The sequence below is a fragment of the Pteropus medius genome, unplaced genomic scaffold (assembly GCF_902729225.1).
Source record: "Pteropus medius unplaced genomic scaffold, Ma_sr-lr_union100, whole genome shotgun sequence".
NCBI lineage: Eukaryota > Metazoa > Chordata > Mammalia > Chiroptera > Pteropodidae > Pteropus > Pteropus medius.
In genome coordinates, this window is record NW_024352786.1 from 7,513,478 (window position 1) to 7,533,695 (window position 20,218).

At 37.8% G+C, this 20,218-nt stretch overlaps 1 protein-coding gene across 4 annotated transcripts in view; it reads right to left on the reverse strand.

Annotated features, from left to right (window-relative positions):
• ELOVL6 (ELOVL fatty acid elongase 6) overlaps positions 1-20,218 on the reverse strand; it is a 110,720-nt gene that overhangs the window by 23,512 nt on the left and 66,990 nt on the right. For all 4 annotated transcript variants that reach the window (XM_039848783.1, XM_039848782.1, XM_039848780.1 and 1 more), the window contains one exon: positions 13,926-14,057. In XM_039848783.1, the coding sequence (XP_039704717.1) occupies positions 13,926-14,057 (132 nt within the window). The remainder of the gene's footprint in view (positions 1-13,925; positions 14,058-20,218) is intronic.

The window sequence follows — 20,218 nt, forward strand, 5'->3', positions numbered from 1 at the left end:
TAGCTGATTAGACATCCTGAAACACTATGTGGTGTTGCCAAATAGCAATAAAGGAGACTAAGATTTTTGGCTTGATTAAAGGGTGGATAATGATACTAGGTACTAAGATCAATAGGAACTGACTTAACTATTACTATACTTGCATGTTAATTAATTAATTAATTAAGTCATAGTGGGGCATGGGTAGAGAGGAAACCCAGAGTTCTGTTTTGACATGATAGATATGCGATATCTATCAGACATCCAAGTGAAGATAAAGTAGCTTTTGGATAAAGGGACATTTGGAGTTTAGGGAAGAGATAATGTTTGGAAACTTCAATTTGGAAGTCATCTGATATTTAAACGTGGCTTAAGGAGATGAGATCATTTAGGGAGAGAATGTAAATAGGAGAGAAGGGACCACCTAATTGGGCCCTAAGACACTTCAACTTTTGGAGGTCAGATAAGAGGATGTAGAAGTGGACATTGTTGCGGGAGTTGTGAGGACACTATTATAAGGTCTGTAAAAGAGGTAAACAGAGTGCTCATGCGGGTATTTGAGAACCTTTAACAAAGGACTTACAGAGTTGACCTGAATAGAGGGCGAAATCAAAGATTACTCCATGTATTAGGCCTTGTGAATAGAAGGTAAACAGACTGGAGAGTTTGATGAGTTTTATATAAAAAAACAGTAATTTAATAAAAGCATATATACTTTAGAAAATTCAGGAAGTAGGAAAAATCAATCATGATCTTATATAACAACATATTACGACTATTAACATTTTTATTATCTCCCAGTCTTTCTCATTTTCTATTCGTGGATGAGCTTAGAGTACCTAAGTAGTACAGCCTACGTAGGTACATTGCTTATTTTTCATTAGCAATTCGTCCATGTTCCTGAATAGTCTTCATGAACCCCCTAGTTCATATCTGCATAATATTTCACCAAATCCTTTCACTCCCCTCCTTTTACATTTCTCTCTAGATTGCTTTTGATTTCTTTTAAGTGTAAATAGTGTTGCCATAAACATAATTATACGTGATGTCTTTCCTTGGAATAGGTCCCAAGCCATGGAATTACTGAGCTAAAGAACTGGTTAAGAACATAAAATTGTTTCAAATCCTGCTGAATTTGAGCCAAGACTGATCGGGACATCCAAGAAAGAAAATGCACACTGATATGGAAGAGACACTCAAGAGATTTGGCAAATTATATGTGCATATGAGTGGAGGGATGTGGGGTGGGAGAGCCAGAATCATGGAGACATTTCCCCCACAGAAAGTCATAGAAGAGGCATGAGACGTTGTTTGAGGGATTGCTGTCCTCTCCCACTCCGTGGACATGGATCGAGGCCAACCAGGAAGTCGTTTGACCAGGAAGCTGATTGACCAGGAAGTCGATTGAAATATGATGCCCTCGAGTGAAAGGTTACCAGAACACTGATATGATCTCAAGTGCAAACACCAGGTTAACCGTCCATGTGTTGGAGAAAATGGCTGTAGAAAGGTCAGAAGCACAATAAGAAATGCATGAGTAAGAATCGAGTATGCCGCAGTTGGCCAGTGTCACATTCTGATTCCTCTGCAGAGCAGCTCACCACGCACTCGACCTATTGAACACCTCTCGAAAGTCTTCGGTTGTTCATTAGTAGGGATTGTTGGTGTAGGGAGTATCCCTGGACTTAGGGGTGGAGCGAGAGTGGTGTCTAAGAGGCATATAACCCCCTGACATTACAGAAATTTTAATTACTATAAACCATGGAGGTTGGTAAGAATGCTGATTTACAGGCTCTACCACTAGAGGCTCTAATTGAATTGGGGGAAGACTCAGAAATAAAATTTTTAATTGAGATTCCAAATGTTTTGGTGCACATGGTCCACAATTTGAGAAACTCAGCAAAGGTTTTCTTCTCTCCCTGGCTCATGAGATCATCTTTCCCTCTTATGTAAGCCACTCACAAAGTCTTCCTGGAGTTAGCACCTTTCATTTTGACCTTCCCAGTTATGTAAGCAGCATGGTTTTGAGCAAAGAATATGGATAAATCCAATTCTGTCACCTATAAACTGTGCCCATAGGTAAATGTATTAATTACTCTAAACATCAGTTTCTTCATCTGCAAAATAGGGACATAGTTGCATTTTATATGGATTTGGATCATGACATTTTAAAATATCGCTATATAAGTATTAATAAGGATGTGCTTAACATGTAAAATATGAATCCCTACATCTAAAATATACTCAAGAATCACATAACTTCAAAGCTGATGGCCCAACTGATTTAACTTTTATAATACTACCTGCCACATGATGGTGCCACATTAGTTGGAGGAAGAAATACACATATCACTAGTCATGATCTGAACTACTCTGTTTAGCTGCCTCACAAATCCTAAGGGCTGTTACTTTAACAATCACTGTTGGTAAATTGTAACCATGCCATTCAAGTATTTATTAAGTGTGAGTGCTAGTAGTAAAACAGAGAAACGTGTCAGAAATCAACTTTCAAAAGAAGGAACAAAAGTTACATATGATAAAACGTGACTATGAGATATGTATTTATTCCTTGTGTTTAAAATTATTCCTATCGGAAAACTGATTTTGAATTATGAATGTTCTTAAATGTTTAAGTATTTTTAAATATTCAAGGAACTCATCCATCTCAAAAAGTGTGACCTTCCTGTAATAGTATTTTCTTCACAGGTGTGTTACAAGAATAATATACAGGTTATTAGCTTTGGAAATTTAGACTGAAACCTAAAATTTCTTCTCTCTTTTCAATAGAGTGGACCTGTTCATGTTAAATAAAGAGTAAATTTTAAAAAAATTGGAAAATGCAGTTTTCAGAACAATAAACATTTCCCATTCAATCTTGAGCTAATTCCTGTTCCCCTCCCCCGGCAAAGGCTTTCAGGAATTACTGAAAGCTCCCAAGGAAGCCTGATTAAAATCTTCAGCTCTCGGATTACTACGGCAGCCTAAGAGTGGATATTAAGTCTGATTTTCTCCCTCCTTTATTTTCTGTGGTTTTGACCAGACGATTCTCTACTTTGCCTTCTACTGGTCAAAGCAAATGGATGACTTCTAAGAAAACTCCTCCCTTAGAAATATTTTTTATAAAATTCAGTAACTTGTTTTTGCACCTTGGCTCACATTTCTTTCCTACTACAAGACCAGGGTTATCTGAATAGCCTGAAAACTTGGCAGTCCTACGGGGTAATTATTCTCATTTTGGACTTGATCCAAGACAGCAAACAATAAAAGACTTCCGGAAGGTTTGCAAGTCCAGCTGTCTCTGACATTCCTCTCCTCATTCTGCAAAAATACTTGAGTGAGTCTCTTAATGTGCACTTGTCATTAATGTCACAGCAGAGAAATCCACCCTTATCTTGTCTATCCAGTTACTTAAACTATATCAAGAAATAATAATATAAAACTTATGGTGGGTTGAAAGAGTTAATTTTTAAAAAATAGCTCCTATTTTCTGGTTCGTTTTCAGTACAAAGTAATTCTGATCAAAGTGATTTCTGGTAGCTTTGTTTAGTCAAAAAAAATTTTCATTTTGTCCCTAACAATTAGTCATTTGGTTCTGTCTTTCTCTTCTTTGATCATTTTCTTGCCTTTTTGAATAAAGGTTACAAATACATGGTTTAGTTTATATTTTTAAAGAATGTTTTAAATTATAAATCTTTTTAGGATTTATAGAACATCTCATAAGGTTAGTTTCTATGAAAATTCTAGGTGTAATGAGAGCAAATGAAAACATGAAGAATTCATCGAGTGTATTTCTTGAGTGCATTATTTCATGTAAGGACTCTACAATTTAACTTAGCCAGAATTTTTGCAACAGATTATTTTCCTCTAAAAAAGTAAAGTCCTTTTAATTTGGGTTATTCAATTTTTCTACCTTCTAACAAATGTTATTTTGATAACTATTTCAAGTGATAACCATATATTTAATTTAGGAAAAAATACGTAAGTGGGCAAAATTAATAGTGAAATAGAAGTTCAGTTTACTCTTCATGAAGACATGTGGAGACAGTGATGTATGAAAATGTGCATTTGGCTGAATATAACAGAACAGGCTTAAAAGGGTTTATTGCCTAGACTATGGGCAAATTACTAAAACCTCTCTGAAACTTGGTTTTTCTCATTTGTAAAATGAGTGAGTATATACATCGAAGGAGTTGTGAAAGTTAGAAAATACAACATATAGATTTAATTCAGAGCCAGGCACCTAATAAATGCCTAATAAATGACATCTATTATTAGTGTTAGCGTTATAAGGGCGAAGTCCAAAATTCTCTCAATAAATTTTTTTCTTAATTCCACATAGCATTGCTTAAATCTTGTGTGTTGAGGGTAATGTGTGTGTGTGTGTGTGTGTGTGTGTGTGTGTGTGTGTGTGTGTGTGTGGGGTTGAAGATGTGTAGGAGGAGGGTGACTTTCCTTGTGAGCTTCTTCTGAGTAACAAGATTTATCATTTACCTACATGGGAACTTTCTGTACAGTAGAAGTAGAAGTGGGGTGACCTCTATTCATATTCTGTCAACCATACCTCTTAAAAAGATGCAATTTGTACCTATCACCAATAGCATAAGAATATCACTTATTACTTATAAGATACATTATCCATCCAGTCGTTATTTATATCCATCATTTATTGATTTGAATCATGTTTTGTGCTAGAGCAGGGGATACTGGAGAAAAAGAATGACAGTTCCTCCCTCACAGGGCCACAGGGAGTGGTCCTTTTTGAAAAGCTAAAGAAAATTTCACTTTTATTCTTTAGAACTAAAGTCAGATTCAATTCCCTTTGTAATCTTAGCTTGTGTGGGTAAATGTGAAGGAAGAATTATAGAACGTATTATAAGGGGATGGCAGAAAGAAGATTAATAAAATATTCACAGGTCAGGCAAAGCAAGAAGGAAACAGACAAGGTAGGCAAATGTGCCTCTGCCTTTACTTTTAATGACTTCAAACTTTAACCTATTTCTACTCTATGAATTTAAGGATAAATCCTCGAGGAGCACAGAAAAGTTCACATACAGTGTAGAGGTGTTAGTAAGCAGGTCACGGACACTCAAGTGTGATTCCTTCACTGGTAGGTGTGATGAAAGATGGGTTTGGTCACAGCAAAAAATGAACAAGCCAGCAAAGAACAGTTTGAGAAGTTAAGATGAAATCTCCTGTGCTGGGCTTGCCTAGTGAAACGATGGGATAGCAACAAGTTTGGGAGAAGCTGAGATGTGGGCTGAAATGATCAGAAGCTTTTTGTAGAGAAGGCATTCTATGTTAAGTCAAAATGATGGCTAAGATTTAAAAAACAGAGTGGAGAGTGAGAAGGATGTACAGTATGCAAAGACACGAAATGAGGATAGGCTAAGTATGTTTGTTTTACAGGCAATGATCAGACATATGTTGGCTGGAATAGAAAGTTTGCATGGGGCAGTGGTGAAAGGTCGGTCAAGGAAAGATTGTAATTTTTTTTTGGACAGAAGTTTTAACCGGTAGGCAAAGGAATTTCCAATAAATGTTTAAACAGGGAAATAACATGGTATGTAGAGTAGCTTGGATAGAAAAAACATTGGGAGACAGCAGTTGGTGGTTGCAATACTTAAGACGTGAAGTGATGATGGCTGTGCCTGGAGTGTCTGGCGTGGAAATGAAGAGGAGTAGATATTAAGAAGAATCATACAACTTGGTGATGGGTTGAAAGAGTTATTTTTATATTTTAAATGACTTAAAGATGTTCAGTAGGAAAATGGTGATAAATTTTGAGAAATTTTAAAGGGTTATCCAACCAAAAGGGATCTGGTTTGAATATTTTAAATTTGAGTGATGCTATGTCAAGTGTTTGGACATATTATAGATAGGAGAGCAAGTTTCAGATGAAAGAACAATGCTAAAAATAAAGATTTGTTAGGGGTAAGTTGGTAAATGATTTGGATATTTGAACTTTTTCTGTTTTATTGAGCCGACAAAATTTCTCAGTGCGTTATGAATAGACTAACCATTTCATTTACCATTCAAACTGGGCCATTTTTAAGAGTGAAAGGGGAGCTATTGATAATTACACCAAAACAATGGGAGTAAAACCAAGACTGTTTAGAGCAAACCAGGATGTATGGATCCCAGTTTATAAGCTCTATCTTACATTTAAAAGATGGCGAGTTGCCATTTCTTATCTATTATTGCTCTTGGTTTTTCAGAAGGAGTCAAGTGATTCAATTAGTGTCACTTTATTATGATTTGAGACTAGAGCCTCTGCTGGCAAAGGGTTCAATTTTAGACATCCAAAAATCAAATGCAAAGCCAATGAAGTAGCTTATGTCATATAACTCCTCTCTGTTACTTATTATTGATGCTCCTGGCATGGCTAACAAAGTGTGGAGGGGAGAATCAGAAATACTCTGGGTTGGCATCAGATGTAAGGTTCCAGCTGAAGCAGAATTTTACTTGAGTTGCATCTGAAAACAGGGGGATAGAATACGTTTCCAGAAGCTGAGAGAGTGCATAAAGGGTGGTTACGGTGTGTTGTGTACACATGTGCTGGGAAGGGGCAGGCAGAGAAAGAGTTTTCTTTATACTGTAGCTGTGATTTGTTAGGTAATTCCTTTGTTGCGTGCATAGCTGAACAGAATAACAAAGGTGATATTCAAAGGGAGCAGAATTGTGGAGGGTGTCGTTGCAGCTCTCAAAAAAAAAAAAAAGAGATTCAAATACAACTCAAAATGCTAAACAACTCCACTGTCTTTCAGACTAGACATTGTCATCTTCATTTATGAAAATATCAGCATGGTGTTTGTCATCAAGGAAGTAAGCCAATTCTTGAAGTACAAATACGTGTAGGGGTTATTTTTCTTATGGAAGTGAATTTTTTGCCTTTATTGTTTAATAGGCTTTTTGCCTTCATAGTTTACTGAGTTTTTTATTCAGTGTAGATGCTCTACATTTCTCTTGGTGCAAAGGAAGAAAAAAAGTGTTTTGCTGTCATTCTGTGACCTGACCTTTTAAACAACCATGTCACTTGGTTGTTGTGTTATACTTAGTTATTTCTTAGGTTGTTGTGTTTTATGTATTAATAAGCAAATGTTCCAGCAATTTATGTTTTAGAAAAATCTCTTTGATTCTGCAAAGAGAACATTTATATACCCTGCCTTCAGAAAGGAAGAATTTTCTATATGTCCATTAGTTTCATTTAAACTAGACAGAAGCTGTAATTTAGAAATATGGCATCAAAATCAAAATGTTAAATGATTTCTAAGGTTCTTTAATAAAATGACACAAAAACCAAAGAGGAAGGAAGGCACAAAGAACTAATATAGATAAGATCATGTTTTATCTTTTCAAGTAAACTAGGCATAAAAATGAAACATTTTTATAAAATGGGATGATTAACAAATGTTTAAATGAACAACATCAGACCTCCGTTTGTCTATACCCACCAGACTGTATGTCTGTGTACAAGTCAGAAACACTAACGACAAACCTCCTCAAGAGTTGAACAACAAACAGATAAAAAAGAAAGTTCCCCAAATTAACCTTTCAAGCACACACTTAACTCGGTCATCGTCAGAAAAACAAAAAACAAAAAAACCCCATATTAATTCTAACTATAGATCTGCTATTAGAAAGAGAGAGAGAGAGAGAGAGGAAGTTGTGTGTGTGTGTGTGTGTGTGTGTGTGTGTGTGTGTGTGTGTGTGTGTGTGTGAGAGAGAAAGGATCCACAGGGTACAGAGTTTGTGTTTTGATATAAACTTGTTCTATTTAATGTAAAACAGCATTTCACCAGAATCGTATAAAATGACTGTTAGCTTTTCTTTTGAAAAATTAATTTTTTTCATCGTTTGTTTTCAACTTTAAAAAATTGCTATCCATCTTTTGCATCAGAGTTATCTTTTTCTTGCTTAACTTTTTCATAATGACATAAAATATTACAAAAGGAGTAGAAGCCTCCTTTGGACCCTCTCTGGTCCCATTACTCTTCCTGCCTCCCCAGAAACCATGATAATCAATAGTCCACACTTTTCAAACATTATTTTTATGTTTTTACTACATATGCTAATAAATAAAATGTAGTGTTAATTTATGGGTTATTAAACTTTTCATTCATGGCATCACACTCCCAGCTTGCTTTTTTACTTCTCAGCACTATGTTTTCGAGAGGTATCTAGAGGTATCTTTTGCTTTGTTACTATTTCCATTTTGGTGATACATCTGAAAATGTAAAATTTAGAATCAATAAAATAGGAGCTTTTCTTCTAGGACGTTTATAGTTTATCCATTTCTTTTATATCATTAGTACCACTGGAATTGTCTATAATGTCGTTCTCTGTGGACGAAGATGGACCACTTTTGGCAAATGTAGAACAAAATACTAGATAGGAGGTGCTTGAGTATAAATCGATTAAGTTGTTCTGAAATTTGTCATTTTCAATGTTTCATCATTTTACAGGCCAATGATGTGCTTAATCCTTCAATATGGGTTTTTTAAATGTCAGATCTTTCTCGTTTGAACAGTTTCAGTTGATTTTATTATATAGTTGTTTCCTTGAAAATAATAAGGCAAATGCCAATAATTTTTCCAATATTAAATATTGATATGTATGTATAAAATCATGAGTAGATTTGATTAAATACCATTCATCTGCTGCTCTACCTGTTGTACATACTTTCTGAATATCTCCTGTGCTCTACTCAAACACCTTGTTCATGGAAATCCCATTAAAGAAAGAAAAAGAGTAATTTCTATTAATCTTAAATGTATTTTATACTTAAGATGATGATAAAATATAATGACAAAAATATGGCCAGGAAATAAAAATGAGTTTCAAAGGGAAAAACTGCTGATTAATAATGAGGTGAAAAGTCAAACTGCAACGTATAGAAGCAGAACATCTGGTTTTGTGCAAACAAGACATAAAACAATTGAAGCCAGAGCGAATCACCAGGAAACAGGGGTAAGTAAATTTGAAGCAAGTGTGATACTGGCATCTATAAATATGCAGCACAAAGTAATTATCTTATTCTAATATGCACTGACTAGTCAGCCTGCTTTGACCTGTTCTGAGTCAGAGACCTAGAAGAGGGCTCCTTGGAACTCCTTATGCTGCCAATGAGAAGAAACCACTGCCAGAAAGATCCTAGGTAAAAGCTATTTAAATCAGAAGCACACACATCTGTACTCAATCTAGAAGGATTTTGGAGTTCTTAAATAAATACACAGAAAGTTCCTTTACAAATCAACTGTAGTTACACAGCTGAAATGTCATAGCAACATGATTTAATGACTCGACAGAGTCTGACAAGAATGGACCACAGGCCCTTCGAAGTGTTTGATGTTGTCTGCCATGAGGAACAATCTCATCTAAAGGATTTACTAATTCAAATCATCAGAATATTTCAGTATTTACCCTAGGAAAATATTCAAACATTTAGGGCCAAATGATACATGGAATTATCTCCATCAAATAAGGAAATGCTTGTCCTTACGTTGGGTGGGATGTAGGTTGGAAGTAGGGAGCTGTGTCATCATCCCAGTCATATTCATAAAGACTAATTGACATCAGAAGCTAATGGTTTGGATCTGAAAGGGGGGACTAAGTGCAGGTAATGGGGAGAAACTGTCAAAAATGAAAAAACAAACAAACAAACAAACAAACAAATAGAAATTATTCTCAAATGAAATGAATCCTTTGCGGGATTGGCAAAAACTTAGTTGATGATATTCTATCTACTCTATAAAAACTATGACCCCTTTCAAAACATTAAATTGTATATGGCCTGTATGAAGATTGCTATCATATTCAGTCAATATTCAAAGGTAAAGAGAAAGAAGAAAAATATGCTACAGGTAATTCTTGCTAAACTATATAAAAAACCCTACCATTTTCTGAACTAGAAGATAGGATTTTAATTTTTGCTTAAGTACTCTGCATATCCAAATTAATCTCCATCTCAGTTGTCAAAGTTCGTAAGTAAACAGTGTGTGAAATGTAGAATTTAGTCATAGTGGGGTCTCTGGCTACTATAAAAAGCTAATGGGCAGGTTTGACAAGTTGGGGAAATTATTCTTCTAATACAGGAAAAAATTATTCTAATACAGGAAAAAAATCACTGAAAATCACCCCTTCAGTGATTTTTTTCAAAAAAAAAAAAAAATCTTACAGTTCTTCCACTCTTCCCATTTCTAATTCCTCTAATGAAAAGTTTGGTACCCTTTCTTTTTCCAAATCAATGATATCCTGTAGTGGCAAAGAGAGGGGAAGTAGAGTAGATGCAGACCATCTAATATAAGAATGTCTCCTGAGCAAGGAATTTCTAAACTTCTATAGTAGACACTATTTACAGATGGATTTGAAAACTTGTGAATTATAGAAAGGTAAGAGCCATTCAAAATTTTCTGCAAAAACATAGCCTTGTAATAACAAAGTTAGAGTGTGTGACTGAAATAGGGAAATTCTTATTAATATTCACCAAAGCATCTGTTTGTGAGAAGAGCTTATTTTTGATTCTTTATATCAACTTCATTCAAAAGATATTTGGATTCCAAAATAAAAATAGTGACTGTCACCGAGATTCTCTAGAATTGTGTATGAGATCATGTATGTATGTGTGTCTGTTTTAGAAAATATGCAGAAAAACACAATGAATAATAAACACCCCATATCCAGAATTGAGATTTGTCAACATTATCATATTTGCTTCATTTGTTTTAAATTAGAAGATAAGAACATCACAGAAAAAATTTAAATCCTTTTTATTGCTAACCTGCCAGTCCATGAGAATCAAGCTCTACAAGCATCGAATTTTTTTGTTTTATTTTCTAATACGTAGCAGGCATTGAATTAATGCATGTCTCCTCTGCCTTTCCACAGATGTAAGAACTGAGTATATTTTCTTCTAGTATCTTTTATGATACTTTTACAAATATTTGAATGTATTAATAAACATTTATGTCTAAAAGTAAAATTTTTGAAAATATTATCTAAAAAATATCATACTGTATTTAGCTTTTTTCACTCAATGTACTGTTGACCAGAATTCTGTAAGCACACAAGAACTTCAATGTACCATTCCTAACATGGAACCTTGCTCAGTTAATACAATAGAATTCCATTATCGATGCCTTCCAAATTCCTGAGTAGAATATTATGATCAATTTTTACAAGACCCTGGACTGTCCATGCTCAGACTCCTCTACATAGCTCTGCTTTCTAAAATTTTATACAAAATATGGCTTTGAAGTAACAGAATTAAGGAAATGGAAGAAGAAACAAGATGAACGATCTAAAAAAGATCAAGTATTGTTAATGGCCATTGCATATGCACTGTCGGATAAAGTAAATGAGTAATTACTGGACGACCTGGGCAACTTAGATTTGGGCATGGGAGGAAGGAGAAATAAGAAGTTAATTAAGTAAAAACTCTCTAATCATAAATATGCATTGAATATATCAGTACCATCTCTGGATACATTTCTTTAAAAAATAAATGATTTCCTATTTCTGGCCACTGAAAGTCCAAGGAATAAGAACTAAATACTAACAACAACCCCTATCTAGTACTCACATAATGGTTTCTAAATACTATCTCCCCTCCCCCAAAGGAACTAGGTCTCTTTAGAGAAATGGCTAATTCCAATACTGGAAAAGGAATATATAATATACCTTGCTTAGAACACCTTGTCCGCTTCCCCTCCAAAAAAACACAAGCTATGAGCACTACTCAGTGCTTGCGAAAAAGATTCAGGAATAAACCTCAAGAAACTCCCACTTGATGTCCAAAGATGAGATAATTTAACGTCCAAAAGAATCACAGCAATTGACTAAAATATATGGAAATCAAATTCATCTCAAAATCATCGACACATAAAATCTGAATCATGAGTTCATAATGATACTTAAGAAAAAAAAGCATTATTATTTATACACTAGGTAATCAAATCACTTTTTCGAAAAGGCTAAATATGACCAAAGAATCAAGCATTTATCCTCTGTTCGCTGTAATAACTATATATACTTCAGGATAACTGAAGAGTTGATAAAGGCAAGTTTCTACCTATAAGAAAGTCGTTGAATGTTAAACCTGAATATAATCAAATTTTAGATCTAACTACTAACTAATAAGGAACACAGGGGACTGAACGCAATCAGCAAAATCCAGTCTGGGAGAAACTCTAAGGGGCATACCATCTGGTTTGTTTAAAAGATGGATTAGGCGGGGGGAGGGGTGGCAGGGGAGGGCTCTGGGGAGAGGAAGGTGGAAACCTCTAAATTAAAAGAAATCAACCACAATGGAAATGTGTGGATCTTACTTTGATCTACACATTTTTGATTCTTAAAAGTAAATTGTAAAAAAAATAATTTATGAGACAATTGGAGAAATTCGAACACTTAAGAATAAAAATTATTACTAATTTAGGTGAAATAATGATACTATGGTCAGTTTTTTAGAATGCGTACTTATAGAAATGGTATCATTTCATTCAGAAATACTTCAGCTTGTATTATTTCCAAATAATTTGGGGAAAAAGGGGAAGTTGGTAGAGATATAGAGAAAAGAAGATGAACAGTGTTGATAATTATTTAAGTAAGAGTGCATGGAGGGAGGTCTTTATACTCTTTCCTCTGCTTATATATGTTAATGTTTTAGAAAAACAAAAGATAAAGGCTCAGGGGGTGTTGTAAACTGTAAAATGCTAAAAGGCATCATTAGGATTAAGATAATTTTTTTTTCTCTCAAATATCAAAATCTTTTTAGTGAGGCATACTCTGTGAACCTTAAATGTAAATAATAAAATACTATTTGTATCAGAGAATCATGCCCTGCCTGACACAGACTGAACTGGAGAAGACTCTAGTCATAGATCCAAATCATGAGAACTTCAAATGCAGTGCCTTATAAAATGCAATAAAATAGAGCATAATCCATAGAAACAAGCACATGAGTGGTCAGATGCAGAGAACCAACATAATGGAAATGTACAGATCACTGGAGGTTGTGAAAACTCTCTTCCTGATCATTTTTATTAAGACTTAAGTGACTAATGAGGCTTTGAATGATATCATCTATTTCTGCTTAGCAGTAGAACAGTTAATATGCAATATTAAAAAAATAAAAATTAATACTCATAAATATTAAAATGAAGTTTTTTATTTTGTAGCATGTCTGCATTGTCTGCATCTGCTCCCTGTTTCCCCACCCTCCAGCCTAGTGATAAACTTGCTGGCATTGACAAGCAAACCACCAATAGAACAGGTACCTTTGTCAGTGCTATAGGCAAATTCTGGTACCTGTTTGTATATCAGCTACGTACTAATTAGTCTTATGATTGTCTAAATCACCAAAAATTACACAATGCTCCTTCAGGCTTCTAGAATTGAGTCTGGATGTTGTCTGGCAGATGTCCCTGGAGAGACCAGGCTTGTCCTGTCAGCTGCTATGATGAATACTATCAGATACAAAGTAAGAAGTGGCTGCATTAACATATGCCTGCCAGTCAGTTATGGGCTAGAGGGTGCTTTTGGGGTCGCAGAAGAAAAGCATTCTCTGGCCTAATGATACTGACATAGACATCCAGTGTCTGGTCATATGTCTGAGTGCCATTTTTTGATTAAGTATTAGTGACAGCATGCCCATCACGTTCAAACACTACACTCTATCACAGCCTTCAACAGTTTACTGGTGTGACTTTTCATTTATCCCTCTACCTACATTTACGCAACAAAGATAAGAGAACTGACATACTGTTTCACAAACTGAACATAGTATGACAACTTCACAGCAAAAGCTTTCTCTCTGGATATGGCTTTATGTCGTTAATCTATTCAATAATCAAAAATATGAGATGTTAGATAAAATGCTCAATTGTTGTTTTCTTTCAACCAAGTCTGATGAAATGGATAGATTATAGTAGGAAAATGAAAAAAAAACATACCTAAAGACTGCGAGAGTCAGGGACCAGAGCACTAATGGCTTCCGCAGTTCAAACTTCGCCCGTTTGTTCATGAGGTGCCGACCGCCAAAGATAAAGGCAGCATACAGAGCAGAAAACAGGAAAGATTTCTTCCTATGAGCAAACAAAAAAACCCAAAATCTTATGAAATAAAAATTTAAGCAATTTATTTTTATCCATTAGAAATTTATGTTTATTCATTATCCATCAACTTTTATACCAATCCTCTCTTTTAAGCACTGAAAACATTTTCTTTGGAATGTGCCCCCTTCACTGAAGAGACCCGTTGCAGGAAGTGACACCCAACGGAAGAATTCAGACGCTCAGACAACTTTGTTAGAGGAAGGAGAATCAATTGCAGAGAGCTGGGGAAGACCCAAAAGCACATCTCCCCATTAGATTTCATAGCTTATGTTCCCCTTTTGTCCAAGGCTTAGCAGAGAAGAGTAGCAGGAAGTGTGCAAGTGGCAAGTGTGTGTGGCATGTATGATTTTGTCTGAGTTTCACTGCAAATACATGACTCAGGATGGAAGGGAGCCTTCTCATGCATGGGAGGGGGGCGAGGGAGGAATTTCCAGACTACTGGTCCTACAGGTCATTTGTTTTGTAGCATCCACGACCTTGGCATTATCAGCATCATTATAGGATTCTTGAACAGAGACGGGACCCGCTCAGCGGATTCCTATCCAAAGGCTGAGCTCTAATTGTAACATAGCAAGCAGTTTTACACAGTCTTGTTATTCCCACACAGCTGCAGAGATAAGGAAGAATATTAGTTGGTTGGCAAGCCATCAATTAACAGATGTGAGCTGGAGAGCCCATGAGGTGGGAGAGGTAGCTATGGGAAAACATGTTAGCTGGAGAGCACTGGGCAGCATGGGGGGCGAGAGCAGTTTTAACTGGCTCAGTCGTTACTTCTGCAGGCCCTTTCCTTTGCATTTTTTCAGATGCCTCCTCTCCTCTCTCATTCCCCAACATTCTATTTTTATGTTGGAGTCTCACATTTTATCTAAACTATCTCAGGGGATCTCCTGATAGTGGTGAGTAAAGTACGTGTGGGCTGCAGCTCGCTGCTGCTCTACGGCTTCTACCGTCTTTTAAGCTTCTTATTAGCAGGGGCAGCAGACACGGCCCTATCAGGTAGATTCCTACGAGTAGTAAAACTGCTCCTTTTAAGGTTTTAAATCTACCAAAGGCTGAAAATTATCCCTCTAAAAGGCTATTGAGGTTCTATTTGTGCCATTACTTGCACAGGCATGTGCCATCTTCTTGACAAGTTCCTCAACTGTTTGGCTCTGGTCATCTATCTGTAGGTAACAGTTAGTGAGATTGAATTTTCTACACATCTAGTAAAGCCCAAATGGGGCTATTTAGTTTTGGACCCTGCCTGGGTCCTGTCAGGCTCTAGTTAGCTCTGGGAATCTGGCCAATGGATTTTTCTCTGTCCTATTTTCCTACTATACACTTCATTTGGAGGTGGTATTATAATATCGTTGGCCTAGGCAAATTAAGTGTCCGACTGACTCTGAGATTTCCTTTACCTCTAGTCAGGCAGTATTGTCCTATAATAGTATGTTTTAAAATCTATTGACTATCATCAGAGGTGTGTGGGACCATTATATTTGGCATTGTCTTGGTGGGAACTAGTTCTGTAGCTTCCCACAGCTACTTATCCTCTATTAGAGTCCCTCTCTCTCACACACGCCCCCACATATAAACAGAAAGTGATATTTAGGGAGCGAGCTATTCCTTTAGCCAACCTTCCTTTGTTCTGCAGGTGTCCTCCTGGCCTGGCTGCAGGACCGATTAGCACACTGTAGTCTCCGAATGTGGCTAGACTAACACCTCAATTTTCCTGCCCCTTCCCTACACTATTTCCTTTCAGAGATTCTATTCCCTTAATCTTAAGGGGATGTTGAGGGAGGAAGGTCTGTCTTCTGTAACTTCTTCAAAGCTGAGGTAGGGCTGTAGTCTCTGCCTATTGGGAAAAAAAATCTCTGAAAACCTATTCTAAGGGCCCCAGAGGCAGACAACGTGAGGTCATTCCAGCATGTAGAAGTGGTAGGAAGTCTTATAACCTAGAAGATATAAACTTAGCAAAAAGATAGAAGAGACAAGTCAAAGTTAATAGTAGAGGGAATTGTCAATGAAGTTACTTTTTCATGGCAGTTTGTTAATTCAAGGTACACAAAAGTTCCCTGATTCCTTGGGACATGTGGACTTATCTAGTTTCCAGAACAAGAGTGTAGATCTTCCACGGGTTCATAGGAATAGGCTTTACTTTCCGGTTTATTTTCTGGAGGAAACTGTGAGGACTCATAAGAAACTTGGTTAATTCAAGACAAATGTACCTAGTTGTTGATTCCTTGTACTTTGACAGCAGTTGGGAACTTAACAAAACTTAGTAGGGCCCTTTCTGTTTGCCCTGAGGGCTGACTATGTCTTCCTGTCACTGTGCAATTAGCATTGGAGAGAGGCCCATGGGATGGGTCAGGACAGAGTAGATAGCTCTAGTATCTAGTAAAAATTCAGTTTTTCCCTCTTGTCATGTCAAGGGTGGCCTGAGGTTCCACTGTTGTGATCGTGGTGAATTTTTCCAGGACTGGAGCTTGCAAGCGCTTGAGCCTCCATTGTTGGAGGAGAGAGCAGCCCCTTCATGAGAGGTTTGCTATGTGGGGCGAGGGCTTATGAGGTCCACCCCTCCCCGGCTCCCCAGGGCTAGATGAACATCCGCTCTTTTAGTGCCCATCCTTCTGCAGTTTGCACATTGATTATGCCTCAGTCCCAACAATGCCACTCATGGCCAACCAAGATCGAGGCCCTCCAGGCCTGCAAGGTTTCTATTGCCTAGGGTCACCTCGAGATGGTCCTTGTATTATGGCAGCTAAAATTTGCACCTATTTTGCACATTGCTTCCTTCTCTGCCCAGTCCTAGTTATTGGACACCTTAAAGACCTTTGGCACCAAGGTAGCCTGAGGGGTTGGGGTCTAAGCCCCAACTTTTGGAGCTTCCTTTGAATATTAGGCACAGACCGAGTTATGAAATGTATAGCTAGGAGTGTCTGGCCCTCAGACTTTTGGCTAATGTTAGTATATTCTCTAAAAGCCTCAGAAAACTGGTTGAAGCAACATAAAACACAGAAATTATTTTGATTAAGCACGGAATCCTTGTTTTCTACTCAGAAAACTTTTCTATAACATCAGTAGCAGACTAGTAGTCTAAGAAATATTAAAACACAACTTTAATTTTGTATGAGTTTACTTTTGCCATTTAAATTTCCAATCTTGTTTAGCTTAATCACATAAAATTTCCTCTCAGGATTTCTCTTTATAAACCTTCTACTTCTTTCCTCATTCGAAAATAACCAACTTTAAGACAAATATCTTTCCTTTAATTTCCTTCAAAATAAATTTCTATACTTCATACCTTTTGTTACCAAAAACATGCATTTTCCTTTCTATTATAATTAGAATTCTTAATTTAACCACTATATTACTTATAACGCAGACGAACATAGATCAGAGGTCATGCACATACTTATATTTTCCTATCATCAGTATTTGTAACTTCCCTGGGGGTGCATATCTAGTTTCTTCAGGGAGTGATGAAATAAGGGGGTCCCTAGAGAACTTGGACCCCATCAGAGCTCGAGGGCGAAGGAAGAGGAGAAAACTGATGATTCTGAGATCTCCGGGAAGGTGCTTTTATCACTGGGCCATCTAATAAGTCTGCGTCTTGGTAAAGGAGCATAGAAGCTTGTATGTAGGGAACTTCTTCCTATTTTCCAGCTTCTTGCAAAAAAAAAAAAAAATAAGATCTAATTGGAGGATAGTATTGTAGTTTAATGGACCGTTTACAGGCTAAACTTTTGAATCCCTTCCCATTGTTAGTTTGGAAGGAAGAGGGTCCCCTATGGGTCCTCGGTGGGAGGAATTGCTGTGGCTGTATTTCACTGACAGCCGGGCTGTGGGGCTGAGGTGCCTGCTTTCTCTGCAGGGCACAAGCTGGGAAGTGCTTGTGCCACTGGTGAGGAAGGAGGAAAAATATTTTTTCCTTACTTTGAGTTGAACCTGGGCTGCCTGGCAAAAGCACTGAACTTTGAACCCCCAAGATAGCAGGGAACACAATCCTAGCTGTGTCTGAATCTGAAAGCATGTCACCCACCCCGAGGATTGTGTATGTGCCCTGTGGCATGCTGCTGGTGCCGCCTGGAAAGGCTGAAGAGGGACAGGAGATGGCAGCACGGGTCTGGGAGGTTTAGTACAGGGGTGTTAGTGAGTGCCTGTTTGATTTTTTTTTTTCTCTCTTCTTTCAAAGGCCTTCTGTTGTGTAGATTCCCAGAGTAGGGGCTCCCGTTCTCCACGCTTTGTGGCTTCATAGAGGAGTCTGGCCACTTGTGTTAAAGGTAATTTGAGCCTGTAGTTTTCCTAGGGTCAACTTGACCCCATAATCCCAAGAAGCCTTTCTTAAAAATTTTCAACATACAATTTTAGACAGTTGGTTTAGAGGAATCTCCCCCCATATTTGCCTTAGGGAGCATCCTAATGGAGGGGAAAATAGACCTTAAAATTTTAAGAAAATAATCTGACAGAGGGCCCCTACGTCAAAAGGGCCATTTGGAGACAGACAATTCTTAAGCCGAATTAGTAATTAATTGCCCCTCTCCCCCATATCCTACCCTATGTTGGTGACGCAAAGACAAACGAGGGTGCCTCCTCCACAGAGGAGACCACTCAGGTGCTCATTTGGCCATGTCTTGAAGGAGCTTAGGTGATTCTTGGCCATAGTGGACTCAGCTTTATGACCTACGCTCGGACACTAGTCCAATGCTGCTATAGACTGTATGCTATATATCACGGAGCCGCAGATTAGCCTACTCGAACTCTGTGGACTTTAGAAGACCTTTAAGGGTGCCCAGCTGTGGAGATACAAATTTGTACTTGAATGAGTCAAACCGGCCAGGACGCTCATTCATTCACTCATTCACACACCTGGCTAAAACATTGCCTCCCCACTGCTTTGGAAGGCCCTGACCTTTGTCTTCTCCCCCTGGGAAGATCCTGACCTGTGGAGAGTAAGCGGTCACTCCTCTTAACCTGTGGAAGACGCTTGCTTACTCTCTGGAGGGGGATCGGGATTTCCTTTTGCCCCTTGTTAACCTAACACACTCCACCCTCCGCCCTATGTACCTGTGAGGTCACGGTTTCCCCTAACAAATGTAGAGTACTCGGGTGACCTTGGGAGGTGACCAGGCTCCCCAGGGAGGCAGGACCTGAGCTAGCTACCCTGTGCCCAGTTTTTCCTTACTGTGGCCCTGCCGCGTCCTAGCTTTCTTGTTCCTCTGTTGTCTGATCCTTGCAGGGATGGGCAGATGGGGCTTCCCTTTGCATCCTGTGAGGCATCACATGGGGTAATTCCCAATGCGCACTTAGCAGACGCCTCTACAGAGCAGGTTGGGGTCCCCCCAGTGGGGTACCTGAAGTCCGCTAAATGTGGGTGCCGTTCCTCCTTGCTTCCCAGACAATGCACCAGAAATCTGTTGCAGGAAGCGACATCCAACGGAGGAAATTAGACGCTCAGACAACTTTGTTAGAGGAAGGAGAATTTAATGCCAGGAGAGAGCGTAGGGCATTCAACAGACCCAAAGCACGATCTCCCCTTGGTTAGATTTCTTACAGCTTATATACCCTTGCAGTGTCCATGCAAGGGGCGCGTGATTCCTTTGTCTGAGGTTTCACGTGTGCTTCATGACTCAGGATGGAAGGGGGAGCTTTGGGGGTGGGGGGAGGAGGGGCTGTAAGGAGGGAAGAATTTCCAGACTACTGGTCTTACAGGTCGTTTGTTTTGTAGAATCTGCGACTTTGGCGTTATCAGCATCATTATAGGATTCTTGAACAGAGACGGGACCTGCTCAGCAGATTCCTATCCAAAGGCTGAGCTCTAATTGTAACATAGCAAGCAGTTTTACATAGTTTTGTTATTCCTACACAGCTACAGAGATAAGGAAGAACATTAGTTGGTTGAGCTTGATGCTCATCAAATATTACTACCTGTTTATAGGAAATACAGAGGATACATCTAAACTGTTAAACATTCTGCAGGACAACTAATCAACAAATCAGTAGCATGGAATCAAAATCTGGGACCATTTTAGAGTAAAAATGACTTGACACACATGACAATCAAATACATAGAATTTTTTTGAATCCTTATTTGTAAAAGACATTTTTAATCAAATCAGAAAGTCATAATTTTCAAAGTACTTAGTTAATAT